Below are 15,254 nucleotides of genomic sequence, written 5' to 3' on the forward strand. Positions count from 1 at the left end.
TTTAAACTCTCTCTCCGAGATAAGAAGAGTTACCATTGATGTAGCCAAATTACTACATATTGTTCCTGGATTATCTTAGTTAACCTACACTTAAGCAAAGTTGCAATACAATGACAAAGCAGGTTTGGGTGCTATAGAGGAATCCTCTACCCATTTGGGCTCAGCAGCTGAGGCTTATAAATCAAATTGACAAAAGACATTAGCAAAAGAAAAGGTTTGTTTTATGTGCTTATGGGGGCCTCACAGAAAAGTGAAAACTTTAACTGTTAGGCCTGGGAGGCTCTATACCGTCTTACCAAAGGGTGATAAATTGTGTGGAGGTGATTAGACAAAGGAAAGCAGGTGTGAGCTTCTAGATGAAGGTAAATATATGCTAGAAACTAATGGAAGACACGGGTTATTTCAGTCAGATTTGTTTATGAGACTCACCTTGGTCCTCTGTCCATCTACTGTAATAAGGACTCTTCTCCTCACTCTGTTATGAGAGAGGAGAGGAGGGAACACCTTCATAATGGGAAATTTAGGCCCTGCTTTTAGGCAGAAGCAGGGGTAGAATTCTTCCTTTGTCTGTTGCTTCTTAATTGCCTTCAACTCAAAATAATCCTTATGCCAAAGTGGCTATGTGGGGAATAGCATATTCTGGCCCCCTTTTGTGCTCACGCTGCTTTTTAAAATATCTTTTAATGTGGATTTTGACTTCTACATTAGCTGTTTGTTAACATCTCAACCATCCTTTCGCCATACAGCACAACCTAAGTACCATCTTTCTGTAACTCTACTGAACATCACCTGGTCCCATCCCTTGTCTCCTTACATTCCCAGTTCCCACTCCCATCAATGCACAGCTCCCCAGTGTGTGTTCTAAAGGCACTCTGTACATACCTCTCTCACAGCACATAGCACATATTCAAATTCTGTTCCTTTGTTTTTCCTTCTAGATTGTGAGAGGTTCTTCTTTAATCATCTCAGAGCTTCAGGACTAAAAGAATAGGTAGTATCTCATACCCCTTAACAAGCCCTTGCTGAATGCAATTGAATTGGAAATAAGGTAGCACCGCACAGTTTCCCTCTATTGATAAGCTGATAAAGATGGTGACAGTAAGAGCAACAAATACATAGTTCTTAATGTACTTTACATATACTATTATTTCATTTAATCCTTCAACTACTATATCGAGTAAGTTTTAAGTAGAGAGCAGTAATAACAGTTAACATTTATGGAGCTAAATTTTATACGCCATGGATTATCTCAATCTTCAAAACCACTTTCATGAAAGATATTAATAACGACTCCCTTTTTACAGATGAGGAAGGTGATGTTTCAAGTATATAAACTGCTTAAGGTCATATAACTATTAAGTAGTGAACTAAAGATTTGAATATTAGTAGGCAACTACAGAGCTCACATACTTTAACTATCATACTTAACCATGCTTTCCAAACAAAGCACAGTGGCAACCCATGAAATCAATTTAGTGAGTTGCAATCAGCATTGTTTCAAGAGATAGGAGAGCAATAAAATAAGATTACCTGACACATACCATTAGTTTTATAAAAATTTTTATTTCATATAAACAAATTATGAATATTAGTGTATAGAAATACATTACGTTGGAAAGAAAATATATTATGTCGCTGTCAAAGTTTTTTTTTGAAAAAAAAAACTGCACTGAAACATTGGGTGATAAATTTTAAAACAAGTAGCAATGGATCTAATTCATTACAAGTATTTTCCTTGGCATGCCTGCCCTCTGGGAGCCTCGGTATATATCAGACTACAGAAAAAGAGAAAGCTCTGTCAGCTTCCCAATGTTCCTGCCAGCTTTGATGGTGTATAGGATGTAGATGGCAATTTATCAGTTTTTGGAGGAGATCCCGCTTAGAAGTGAGAATATGGATTTCACAACATATGAGCAGGCCCCAGTATGATGAATGTCTCCCATCACAAGCATAGGCTTGAGGGTGGAAGTTACAAAAAAAGCAAGTAAAGAACTTTAAAATTATTCATGCTGCCCAGAATAGTTATCTTTAGGAGAATTTTTCCACAGAGCTGGAGGATTTTTGATGGGAGGGATTTAAGCATCCAATTAGATTAAAATAGATTACCTCGAATTGAAGGAATTTTGAACCTCCTGAGATCTTATGATTTGAATAAATTATAATTAAAAACTTTGAAATCATAAAGACTTCTCTTACCTTATCAAGCAAATTTCATTCTGAAAACTATTTTAACGTTTCTGAGAATCCTTTCTGGTTTGGGGATTTTTGAGGTTTTTTTGGTCTTTTTTTTTGCCTTTACTAGGGCCGCTCCCGAGGCATATGAAGGTTCCCAGGCTAGGAGTCTAATCGGAGCTGTAGCCGCCGGCCTACGCCAGAGCCACAGCAACGCGGGATCCTGACCTACACCACAGCTCACAGCAACACCGGATCCTTAACCCACTGAGCAAGGACAGGGGTCGAACCCGCAACTTCATGGCTCCTAGTCGGATTCGTTAACTACTGAGCCACGATGGGAACTCATCTGAGAATCCTTTCTGAAAACTACCATTGGGCGGCCGGTGGGGGGATAGACTGCATATTCTCAAGACCACTATATATTCTCAAGATCCCAAAAAAGTTACAAAATCCTTTATTTGCTCTAATTAGAACTCTTCTACATCTGTGTGCAATTTGTCTCTGATTAGGAAAAACTTTGGTCCTAGTTACCGTTAATTGCTTTTCCACCATCCTGATTCACACCCATTGCCCATGTTTCCTAATCAGCTTACCAGTAATACCGCCAGTGCAAACTGCGATGGACTAAGTAACACGAAAAATTGTTTTCTTCCACTTAGGTACGTTCTTTTCCAGCACCCACAGGGCCAAGTGTCCGCCCCACGCAGCCGGAGACCAAAAGGAACTGGCAACCTCCAGCCTTGGCAACGGTTTCTATGTACTGCGCGTCCGGAGACCGCGGCGGGTCAGGGTCAAGCCGGGATCTGGGAGCTAGAGTCCTCTGGCATTTTAGGACCCTATGAAGTTGCTCCCCGCCCCCCTCGCTGTGTTCATCAGGATTTGCGGCCCCTGACGAAGCCCGGGAACCTCTCAGTGTTGCCATCCGGCCCCAATATCCCCGACCATCCGCAGCGAAAAGCAAAAGACCTCCCGTTCGTTTCCGCGACCAAGAAGGTAGTTCATCCCACGCGCTCCCTCCCGACTGGAGTCTGACCTTAGGTTTGCTCCTCCGGGTCGGTGTTTCACCCAGGCTCCCTGCGGGAGGGACTGAGATGGGGAGGTATAGTTTACTCCAGGCCAGCAGATACTCACCTGATCTCAGACCCCTAGCCCTGCGGAGGACGTAGCCGCTCACTTCACCCGCCGCGGGGCAGGTACTGAAGGAGGGCGTGTCTCGCCCGCCCCCTGCACTCAAGGTCTTGCAGCTGACCGGCGGGGGCGGGGATTAGAGTCTCTACCAGATGATTGGCTACTCCCCGATTTGCCATCCCGCCCATTGGCTTTGCTGTAGAGGTACATTAGCGAAAAAAAAAAAAAAATGAGTGAAGTGAGCTCCCTTTCTCTCCTTTGAGATTCTATACGTTTTGGGGTTTGTTTTTAGGGCCGCACCCGTAGTGTATCTATATGGAAGTTCCCAGGCTAGGGGTCAAATCGCCTAGCCCAGCCACAGCCACGCCAGATCCTAGCCTGCTCTAAGACTCACACCACACCTCACAGCAACAGCGGATCCTTAACCTTCAGGCATCGTCATGGATGAGCAACAGCGGATCCTTAACCTTCAGGCATCGTCATGGATGCTAGTGGGGGTCTAAGTGGCTGAGCCACAACAGGAACTCAGTTCGTTTTAGATCAAGTTAAAACGTTACTGTCCTCGATTGCTGTAATTAAACTCAGGATATCTACATTGCGACCTAGATTTACTTGCTCCCTTCCCTTTATAGGAAAGAATATATGAAAGACAAGATCCCCTCTTCATTTTCAGGTACTCAGCATTTTCTCAGTGCCGGTTTTGAGTCATACACTGTACTGCGCGCTGGGATACAAACGTTAATGAACCCAAGTTCGCTCAACTCCGCGGGACAGGCCAATAAATTCAGAGAGAGTTGTTGCGGCAAGGAATAACTTTAATGGGAAAGCTAGCAGACAAAGAAGAGGGCAGACTAGTGTCTCAAAAAACCGTCTTGCCTCAGTCCGAATTCAGGCTCCTTTTATACTGAGAAAGGAAGGGGGAACAGCGGTCACTCACTAACTGTCACTTGGCTGGGGGAAGGGCTCACTACAAGGCTGACCAATGGCTGACCAGGACCACTAAGAGTTGCTTGCTAATGGTTGCTCGCTTACACAAAGTCAAATAAACACAATACAATCTTGATGAATAAAAAAAAAAAATAGAGATCATTATGGAGAAATGTATTTTAGTTTTATAACTTCAAACTAGTTAAAACAGGTGACATAAATTAGGAGTTTGGGATTAACATATACACACTACTATATATAAAATAGATCACCAATAAGTATTTACTACATAGCACAGGGAACTCTAGTCAATATTCTGTAATAACCTATATGGGAAAAGAATCTGAAGGAGAATTTTTCAATTATTGAAGGTTTATTTTTATATAACTGTTTAGGAAAACCCAATCCTCTCCATGGATTTATTCTGCTGCATTTAGTTTTTATTCTAGAATACAAATAGTGATTCTTTTTCCATAATGGAACCCTGACTGATATAAGTAGCTCAACAAAAGCCACCCACACATCTTCTCCAAATGCTACCTTTCTGAACTGGAGAGAGAGAGTAGCTGGAAGTGCTATCTTTGTGGATACACTGGGGAGGAGTCAGAAAATGGGCACATGGCCATTTTAAATCTCAAGCTAGGTGATTTTGTTTCTGCATGAACACTTAAAGCCTTCAGCTGTGGCTAAGTCTTTGGAAACCACCAAAGGAGACTATTTTCTCAATAACAAAAGTAAAGATTCCACTGAACTTAAAAAGAATGGGTCAATGAATAAATTTACTGAAAAATAAAAAAAATAAAATAAAATAGGTAACAAATATAAAGCACCTAATACAGTACCTGGCACATGACAGGATTTCAGTAAATGTTACTTCTCTTCCCCGTGTGCACTTAAATTAGTCTGTTAGACACTGACAGTGGTAAAAATTCTAATGCTTAAAATATGACTAATTATAGTTTATTTCCATTGCCCGTGGCAGAGATGTTAAAATGGCATGTTTATAGACACAGATTCAAAATTTGAGTGAACTTTAGGTTGCTTTACTAAACTTTCTGTCATGGAGAATGGCGTCGCACAACCGAGGTCATGTAAAGTCACTTCACACCTCATTCCAGCCAGCAAACCTCATTCAAAATTGTCATTAAGTCTAAAACACTTAGCCTACTGTAACTTTACATCATTTCACTTCCAGCATGTGAAGAAATCCTTTAAATACTTGGGGAAATGGTAGTAGTTCCACATACCCTGTAATTTTCTTTTCATGCACACTTTAAGGGCTTTTTCTGGTTATAATTATGTACATACACAATTATGCTGAATAAACAGGAAGGATAAAAGGTAACTCAAAGGAAAAAGACTGCAGGCAGATGAAAATTGTCATGATCATCTTCAAAGAGATAAAAGATTGCATCCAAGAATCAACAGATGGACTAGAAAGTTGAAGAAATCTTTTGCAGAGTGAAGGAAAAGGGAAATGAAAAGGAAGAAAAGGTTAGGTCAATGAAGCCTAATATTAAATTCAACAGATCTAGAGAGAAAATTGAGGGTAAGAAGTTATTGACTAACTCAAGAAAATCCCCCAGAATTGAAGAACTTGGGTTTCCAGACTGAAAGTACCCATGAAGTGACAGAAACAGTAGAAGAAAAGAGACCCATACCTAGACATCCCTGGTGGCCTAGCAGTTAAAGGATCCAGTGTTGTCAGTGCTGTGGCGCAGGTCACTACTGTGGCATAGGTTCTATTCCTGGCTTGGGAATTTCTGCATGCTGTGGGCACAACAACAACAACAACAAAAGACCCAATACACTTCAGTACACTGGCAATGAAAATTCTAAGTTTCTAGAGAGAAAACAGGCCACAAAGGATAAGGAATAAGAATGGTTTTGGACTTTTCAACAATACTGAAAACCAGAGACAATAAATCAATACTCCAATATTCTGATGCTGGTGAAGAACACAAGAAAGGTCATTTCAGGTAGAGAAAAGTACGATTTTATTTATTTATTGTTTTTTAGGGCCGACCCACAGCATATGGAGGTTCCCAGGCTAGGGGTCAAATTGGAGCTACAGCTGCGTCTGCAACCTACGGCAACGCTGGATCTTTAACCCACTGAGTGAGGCCAGGAACTGAACCTGCAACCTCATGGTTTCTAGTCTGATTCATTTCTGCAGTGCCATGACAGGAACTCCAAGAAAAGTATGATAAAAGCCAGAGGGAAAACGGTCTATTACCTGCTTAAGGAACTCTATAAACATCTTCAGAACCAAAAGATTGAGGGGTGGATTGAAGTGGTGACAGAGGTAGGAGAGGAGTCTGACTACACTCTTCCTAAGTGCTTTATACCCAATAGTTTTGATTTTATCAAAATGGGAAGCTACTGAAGATTTTCAGCAGGATAGTTCCATGAAGTTTGTACATTATTTTTTTTAATCAATTTATTTATTGCTTTTTAGGGCCACAGCTGCAGTATATGGAAGTTCCCAGGCTAGGGGCTGAATCAGAACTATAGCTGCCAGCCTACGCCACAGCCATAGCAACACCAGATCTGAGGCACCTTTTCGACCTACCTACAGCTCATAGCAATGCCCAATCCTTAACCCACTGAGCAAAGCCAAGGAACGAATCTGCAACCTCATGGATCCTAGTCAGGTTTATTAACCACTGAGCCATGAAGGGAACTCCATCAAGTTTGTACTTTAGAATGAGTAAGCCAAGGACTATAGAGAACAGCAAGACCAGTAGCTGAGACTAATCTTAACACTAGCACAATTATTATAGAGAAAATGCTAATATTACAGTAATGGTGTTAATAGTTAACACGTATTAGGTTAAGAGTTTTTATGGCGTATTGCATTTTATCTTGCAGCAAACCTTTGAGGTAGGCACTGTTATTTCATGCCTATCTTTAAAACAAGGAAAGTGAATCCTGGTAAAGTCATTGCGATCTTACAAGGGACACTGCAGATATGTGGACCCAAAGCCTTTTACCAAAGTCCACGCTGTTTACTGAGCTCGAAAGTACTAACTAATTCATAAATCCTATTACAATTACAAAATGTATCTCACAACCAGCTACTTCTCATTCCCTCCACAGCTACCCTGGCCCAGCCACCACTACTGTTAGCCTGAAATACTACAGATGGCCCCTAACTAGCTTCCCATCATAACATGTCCCTATATTGTACATTCCCATAGAACAGACTAATCAACAAGTCTGGGCAGAAAGTAGATGGATGTGGAGTTCCCATAATGGCTCAGTGGAAACAAATCTGACTAGCATCCACGAAGACCCCGGTTCTATCCCTAGCCTTGCTCAGTGGGTTAAGGATCCAGTGTTGCTGCAGCTATGGCACTTGTCTCAGATCCCTGGTCTGGGAATTCCACATGCTGTGGGGTAGCCAAAAAAATTTAAAAAAAGGAAAAAAAATTTTTTTTAAACATGGAAGTACTTTGAATAGCACATAATGAATTTCTAGAACTTAGTATTTGAGGATGGTAGTAGAAATAACAGGTGTTTTTAAAAAATGGCATAGCTAATTCCTTGAATGTCAGACACACATAGCTGTATGTGTGGAATATATCTAAACTTCAAAGTAAATGTTGAGGCCAACATGATGTTCCATGATGATGGAACCCTGAGTAGATGGAGTATCTGAGTATCCAATATCCCTAAATCAAGGCAAAAGCTTTAAACATTTATCAATAATTCAGTGTAAACCAATTCATTCTTTTTATATCCTAAAAGAATTTTTTATCTTAATGAATGATTACACCTGGGAAACTGCTTTCTCCACCTTTACTTGGGGTTAATTTTGCCTTAGAGAAAGCAACCATTAAAGTTTCTTTCCCCTTACTCAAGACTTTAAACATGGTCAAGCATTACATTCAAATACAGAAAGGCCTATGCCAAGTTTACAAATGAAACCTGTAACTCAAAATCAGGTATTTACACTGAAAATAAATGCAATGGTTTACTCTATACAAAATGATGCTCTATACAAACTGGAGAGTTTGTAAACTGGTGATGTAAAATAATGGTGATATAAAACAGTGGTTTCCTGGGAACTCAGTTAAACAACCTTTAGAAGGCCCCAGAAAACTTCGTTCTTAACAAAGGCCCCAGATGATTATTTTTTCCCCCCTTTTCTGCCCCACCTGAGGTATATGGAAGTTCCTGGCCCAGGAATCAAATCCAAGCCACAGCTGTGGCAACATCAGATCCTTAACCTGCTGTGCTACAGCAGTAACTCCCCCAAATGATTTTAGATTTTGACTAAAGTGTGGTTTGGGGAAACATTTTTAACTTTCACTGTGTGTCAGATTACATATATGATGAAATTAAATTATGAAGCATGAAACTGAACCAAAAATACCTTTATATTAAACTATTAATAGACCCCTAAATACAATATGGTTTTTAAAATGAAATCATGATACACAGCTGTATTCTTAAAGTACACAAATCAAAAGCTATACAACATCAACAGCAAATCCAAATGAAGATATTCCTCTGAATTTCACGTTTCATCGAGCATCAAAAACCACCACTGTATTAAACTGAGTTAAGGAAAAGAAAAGTAATTAAAGATTTCATTAAAAATTTAGCTCTTCCAAGTCACTTTCTCTTTGTGACATCAATTTAAAATACACAAAAGAATGAAATTCACTATTTACTATGATAATTAGAAATGAACTAAAAATAAACTAGTTAATTATTAGTCCCCTTTTCATGATACAAAAGACCAATACACCAAAAAATACTTAAGTGATGGTAAAGGTAAAAATTTAGCAATCTAAAAAATACTGTTAGTTACTACATAACAATTTACTTTCTACTAATTTGTAAGCCTCACTTTCTCCACTAGGTAATATACGTCTCAATATTTTTATTTCTCCCTGTATAATTAGTGTGTCCATGAACTAAAGCTCAAGAATGAGTACTTAAATATAGAATCCAAGAAAGATACACTTATGAAAACCAAAATTAACTAGTATTTAGATTATTTAGTATATGCCTATGTACCGGCATATTGGTCCATAACAATGCTAATCAAGCTTTTTTTTCCCCTGCCTTTTTAGGGCCGCACATGCAGCATATGGAAAGTCCCAGGCTAGGAGTCGAATGGGGGCTGTAGCTGCCGGCCTACATACATACCAGCCTCAGCAACTCAGGATCCCAGTAGCATCTTCGACCTACACCATAGCTCATGGCAATGCCAGATCCTTAACACACTGAGCAGGGCCAAGGATCAAACCTGCGTCCCTATGGATGCCAGTCAGATTCGTGTCCGCTGAGCCACGATGGCAACTCCATGCTTATTTTTTCACTAAGTAATCCAAGTTTTACCATTTTTTAACAGCTAGTCTTTGACTATCAACCCAAGCATTATTCTCCACTTCCTCCTACCTCATATTTAGAAAACACAGTTAAAAGGATACATCTTTTAGTTCTTTTCTTGTACATTATTCTGTACCCACATTCTCTGCATCGGATGGGATCCCTTGATTTTATTTCATTTTCTGTGTGACATTCTAAAAGAGAAAACATATTTATTCAATGCCTAAAAGAGAAATAAGAGGCAAGCAAATTATCTTAATTATACTTTTCCCCCAAAGCACTAAAATATGTATACTAAATCTCAACATTATCAACATATTAAGGGAAAAGAAAGAAAAGAGTGGTGGGCAACGCACTTTTTCTAGGAGAGAAAATGAAATCTTAAAATAGTTGCTAAAGCGCTAACTTCAAAGAGGAAGGACTCAAGTAAAATAAAGATAAATGCACTATCTTTTTAAAAAACTGAGGTAAAATACTTTTATTTTATGTAAGTGCCACTCTTACCTCCACAGATATATATCATTGGCTGCTGTTTTGGGGGTTGAACGTCCTTCTGTGTGTCCATCGTTATCCCTGAAATCACAGATTCAAATACTGAACATCTTAAAGGGGCCCCTCACAAATCCAATCATGCCTTATTTTTCTCAGGGAAAGCTAAAAAGCTAAAAAGTTCCCAATTCCTAATCCGTACTTTTTAAAAATCCTACCGCTGGTTCTAAAGAATGAATCAAACCCACAAATAAGCATTTTGCATTTACCCCCAAACTGGACTCCATAAACACTTTACAGATTTCATATTTACACATGCTATTTCATTATAATCTCTACAACAATTCTAGGCGGTTAAATAATTACTCTTAATGAACAGATCAAGAAACTAAGATTTAGGGAAGGTTAATTTGGTCAGGATTATTCAGTAGTTAAAAGGCAGAGGAATTTAGATCTGACTGCGAAGCTCTGGTTTTCATTTAACACGAGTACAAGTACTATTTTTCTTTTTCTTTCTTTTTCTTTTTTTTTGTCTTTTTGCTATTTCTTTGGGCCGCTCCCACGGCATATGGAGGTTCCCAGGCTAGGGGTCGAATAGGAGCTGTTGCCACTGGCCTACGCCAGAACCACAGCAACGTGGGATCCGAGCCGCGTCTGCAGCCTACACCACAGCTCACGGCAACGCCGGATCATTAACCCTGCCCTGAGCCAAGGGCAGGGACCGAACCCGCAACCTCATGGTTCCTAGTCGGATTCGTTAACCACTGCGCCACGACGGGAACTCCAATTTTTCTTTTTCTTTCTCTCTCTCTCTTTTTTTTTTTTCCACCCGCGGCATGTGGAAGTTCCAGGCTAGGGGGTCCAATAGGCCTGACAGCCACAGCAACGCGGGATCCGAGCCCCGTCTGCTATCTATACCACAGCTCAAGGCAACGCTGGGTCGTTAACCCACAGAGCGAGGCCAGGGATGGAATCCGCATCCTCAAGGATACTCATCTGATTCAGTTCCGCTGCGCCACAAGGGGAACTCCCACAAGTGAAATTTTCCCAAAATTTAGCAAGAAATTGCCAAAAAACTATACCCCTCAACAGGAAAACATGCGAACCGAAGAAAAGGGAAAAATAATGAAATAACTCCTAACAGCTGAAAAGGCAGACAACCCAACAGCTAAACAAGCCAAAGGGCTAACAGCATCGACTCCATCCCCAGCCTCTCTCGACTCTAATCCCACACCGGACCTCCTGTAACCCCTAGTATCTTTCCAGTTTTGGCCCAAACACTCACCTTCCAATCCCAAACCGCCAATCCGCCAAACCCCTACCCACGGAACACGGAGAAACTTCCCGAGGCTCCCTAACAGATTCCTGAGGCCGCTGTGTGTCAGCCCACTTCCGGCACTGGCAGATGACGCAGGATGTAGTCTCCGCCCCTTCCGCCCAAGGAGTGGCCGAAGAACCCGGATTGAGCGCGGGCAGTTAAATTGGAATTATGTATGTTTGATTCGCTCTGTAGAGGTTCTTATTTGGCTCCCAACTATTTTCATTTTTCGGGGAGGCAAAGAATTTTAGCAGTTTCTCAGGTCGAAGGAGGTTTGTTTCTATGACAAATGAAGGCCGCAGAAAGTAACAGTTTTCCAAGAGGTCAGAGCGTTAGATACCCAAGTGAAGTGCTCATGGAATCCCTGGGCTGACCGTTACTCCAAAGAACGTGGAAGTATCGGTTTCACCGCTGATTTCCACGTAGAAGAGCAGTTTTCAGATTATGGATTTCAGATCGTTTTAATACCTGTGCCGCCGGCAGTGGAACAGCCGCCTCCTGCCCTTTGCATAATGTTTGCTTTTCGACCCTTTCTCACTTAGGTACCTGTCATCCTTCTCAGCCTCTCCTTTTACTCGTTTTAAAGCACAGGCGGACTTGCAGGCAGCTACATCCAACTACTGCCACTTAAAGCTGAGGGATTTAGGTAGTGGTGGCTGTTTACCGACCCTCCTTTGGTCCCATGTATTCTCTAGAAGAACAAAACGACCTGCTCAGTGGAATCCTTTCAAAGATCAAACTATTAGTGAGACATTATCGTTGGATGTACACATTTACATTCGTTTGCTTCTTTCATAGCAGGCATTTTACTAATATCAGAATGAGAGGAAGAAAATGAAGTTGTTACAATTTAGAAAATACATATTCGTTATCTATTACAGTTAATTGGAGAAGCAGGTTTCTTTCTTCCCAACATGCATTATTTTGGTTTCTTATTAAGCAGGCAATACTGCTCTCTGGTCTTCCATACGGAAACTTGGGAACTTTGAGCTTCGCATTACACTTCCAGGAGGAGTTCCAACTGCCGGCACCTCCACAGACCAACTTGAGAGATTTAACTCAATCTTCCCAGTCTTCTTAGCTCCCTGTTGTAAAAATTTCAGGAAACACAGTGGAGTGTCCTGCTTCTTCCTCCACAGACAGGCTAAGACAGAACATACAAGTATTTTGACCATCTTAAAAAATATCTCTCCTGTCAGCCAAAGGGAAGAGGTAACCCAAAAGAAGAATCAAAATAAGCTTTGCTCCAAGAAGTATTAGATAAAACCATTGTTATCATAAGAGAAAGATTATGGAGTGATCCAAAAAGTATAACTTTAATCATTGCAAGCTGACCTGGATTCCAACTCTCAAGCTTGAGATTTCAAGAAGATGCTGGCACTTAATGCAGTCTATGGAGATCAGGAGGAATTAACACATGCAGAATACAAACGGCTCCTGGGACCCTACAGAGGGGTAGAGTAAAGACAAGTTGTAGCAAGGAGATCCAGAATTTCAACAAGAGTTCATGTTGGGGCTAGATCCCAATCCAACACTCTTGTTCCTATGAGTAGGAACAGTAATTTTAGCATCATGTGGAGCATGGTCAGTGGAAGCTATTATCAGTGATGACAACTAACATTTCTTGAGTGCCTACTATGTGCCAAACATCATTGCATTGCCTTCTCCTAATGAGGGTATTTGTCTTGCCATGTTGGATACTAGTGCTTTTAGTACCTTGTAATATGGTTATGGAGATGCAAATTACCATTTTTTCCCCTTGAATAGCTCTTTTCATTGATCATATTCATTTAAATATATCTGCATAACTTGATTAATCATGGTGATGGAAAAGTCTTCCATCATGTTTTACTGGATGGTCCCCCAAAGCAGCATTGGATCTATGGAAAACATGGATTTTAGAATTCTGAGGTCAGTCATAAGATGACACCAAATCCAGAAAGGGAGGAAAAAAGGCCAAAGACTGTGATAGGTAAAGATTAGGAAAATATAGCTCAGCGGCTTAAATTTGGGGTATAGGACAAGCTTTAACTAGATTTGTAACTAAATGTCTTTCTGCTCTGTTTTAGGGAGGGGTGAGGGAAAAATTATTCTTCTTTGAATGAGTTAAGTCGAGTCACCAGAGTGGTCTTTCTAAATTGCTCTGCATTGCCTAGACAGTAAACTTCAGATTCAGCATGCATCCAAAACTCTCCATGGCTTGGCTTCTTCCCCTTCTCAAGGATTTTATTTGGGAGTTCCCTTGTGGTATAGCAGGTTAGGGATCCTGTGTTGTCACTGCATCGCTGCTGTGGTGCCAGTTTGATCCTTGGCGTGGTAATTTTCACAAGCCAAGAGCAAAAAACAAAAAAAAAAAACAAAAAACTTTGCCCCTTCCTTAAAACGTCTTATTTTCCAGCTGTAACAAATTGTTTACAGTTTATCTAATGTGCCCAACTGTTTGATTTTCTTTCTCTTGCACATTTCCAGTTTGGAATCATCTCTTATCTCTCTTAAACTGCCACTATCTTTCAAAATCCACCTCCTGGCACAGTCTTTATAAAGTTAGCTCTGCCCTATCTTCTATATTGTTAGTTGATTCCTTTTTCTTTTGTGCTGTTATTCGTTTTCTACTACAGCACTTATACCAGTGAGCCCTTGAGAGCAGTGTCTTTCCATCTTTGTATTCCTAGTACCTAGCCCAGTAATTGGCACACAGAGCTTAAAAACTGTGAGTTTGATTTTGGACATATGGCATTTAGGATAACTAAGGGGCATCCAAATGGAGAAATGTTCTCTTGGAGGAGAATGGTAGCAGTGGCTGTTACTGGCTTTAAAGTATTGGTTGTAACTCTGAATGAGAATTATGTACGCACAGAATGGTAAAGTGAGAAAAATGCTAGGTAGGATGCCCCATTTTGGGAATGAGCAGATGAAAAAATCCAGGAGGGAGTTCCTTTTGTGACACAGCAGAATCCAACTAGTATCCATGAGGTTCGATCCCTGGCCTCGCTCAGTGAGCTGTGGTGTAGGCCACCAGCTGTAGCTCGGTTTGACCCCTACCTTGGGAACTTAACATATGCCGCTGGTGTGGCCCTAAAAAAAGTACCAGGGAAAAACAAAACAAAATAAAAAAACAGGAAACGGAGATTAGGAAAAAGCTGCTGAGATCATAAGATTGGAACTTGCCACATAATAGCTGCTCAGTAAATTTAAAAAAATCCCTTTTTAGATGCCTAAAAAAAAGAAGCACAAGCTCCTCTGGAGATGCTATAACCAAGTCATACCTTTCAGACCTTATCCTGTGTATATCTTTACTTCTAACCTCAAAGGAGTCATTCGTTTTGTAACCTGCTTTTCATGCTTGATTTCATCACGGGAAACATTTTCAAGTGATCGTTCTCCTACATTCTTGGCAATGGCATCCTACTGTAGGACCTAGAGTCTAGAAAGCTTGCTGTGCAATGTTCACCGAAGTCAAAATGAGGCGAGAAAGAGCCTATCAAATTAGGAAACGCCTGCTGTGCCTTGGAGGGATGGGGGGTGGAGGTGAGGGAACGCGAGGACAGACCTCCTGGGGAGGGGGTTCTGCGGGTCGCGGGGCGGCCGGCGGGGGCGCCTCGGAGCAGGAGGAAGGGGCGGCGCGGGGCAGCGAAGCGCGTAGCGGTTACTCAGGGCGGGCAGTTCAAACCGAAGGAGGGAAACGCGGCGGCCCTACGCGAAGCTGGCGTGGGGGTTGCCATAGCCGGGCATCCCTGGAGGCGAAGCCGAGGCTCCTTTCCCGGAGCTCCAGCTGCACCCGCCTCGGCCCCGCCCGCCCGTCGGCCCTGAGGGGGCGGCCGCGCCGGGTCTCCTCCAGGTGGGCGGGAGCGGGGGAGGCAGGTGTGTGCGGGCC

The 15,254-nt window shown here is 41.5% G+C and overlaps 2 protein-coding genes across 4 annotated transcripts in view; both read right to left on the reverse strand.

Annotated features, from left to right (window-relative positions):
• Positions 1-3,528, reverse strand: part of SPAG1 (sperm associated antigen 1) — a 97,865-nt gene extending 94,337 nt beyond the window's left edge. Inside the window, exon 1 of one of the 3 annotated variants that reach the window (XM_021089046.1) lies at positions 3,307-3,528. The gene's annotated coding sequence lies outside the window, so the exon portion shown is untranslated. Of the gene's footprint in view, positions 1-2,768 lie in introns of all 3 variants that reach the window. The other 2 variants (XM_021089047.1, XM_021089045.1) reach the window with 2 other exon arrangements.
• On the reverse strand, positions 8,595-11,488 carry POLR2K (RNA polymerase II subunit K). Its single transcript, XM_003355012.5, has 4 exons — positions 11,348-11,488; positions 10,078-10,146; positions 9,675-9,767; positions 8,595-8,782 (listed from the first exon to the last, which is right to left on the reverse strand). Exons 2-4 carry the CDS (start codon positions 10,136-10,138, stop codon positions 8,760-8,762), a joined length of 177 nt encoding a protein of 58 aa, XP_003355060.1. The 5' UTR covers positions 10,139-10,146; positions 11,348-11,488; the 3' UTR covers positions 8,595-8,759.

Source organism: Sus scrofa, chromosome 4, assembly GCF_000003025.6.
Source record: "Sus scrofa isolate TJ Tabasco breed Duroc chromosome 4, Sscrofa11.1, whole genome shotgun sequence".
NCBI lineage: Eukaryota > Metazoa > Chordata > Mammalia > Artiodactyla > Suidae > Sus > Sus scrofa.

What these genes read in the sequence shown, in the direction of transcription:
- POLR2K (XM_003355012.5), bottom strand. Translation starts at nt 10,138, where the DNA reads ATGGACACACAGAAGGACGTTCAACCCCCAAAACAGCAGCCAATGATA. An exon ending in AATGATATATATCTGTGGAG is followed by an intron (nt 9,768 to 10,077) that starts GTAAGAGTGGCA and finishes TTTCTCTTTTAG; the next exon opens with AATGTCACACAGAAAATGAA. An exon ending in CAAGAAAAGAACTAAAAGAT is followed by an intron (nt 8,783 to 9,674) that starts GTATCCTTTTAA and finishes AGTTTAATACAG; the next exon opens with TGGTGGTTTTTGATGCTCGA.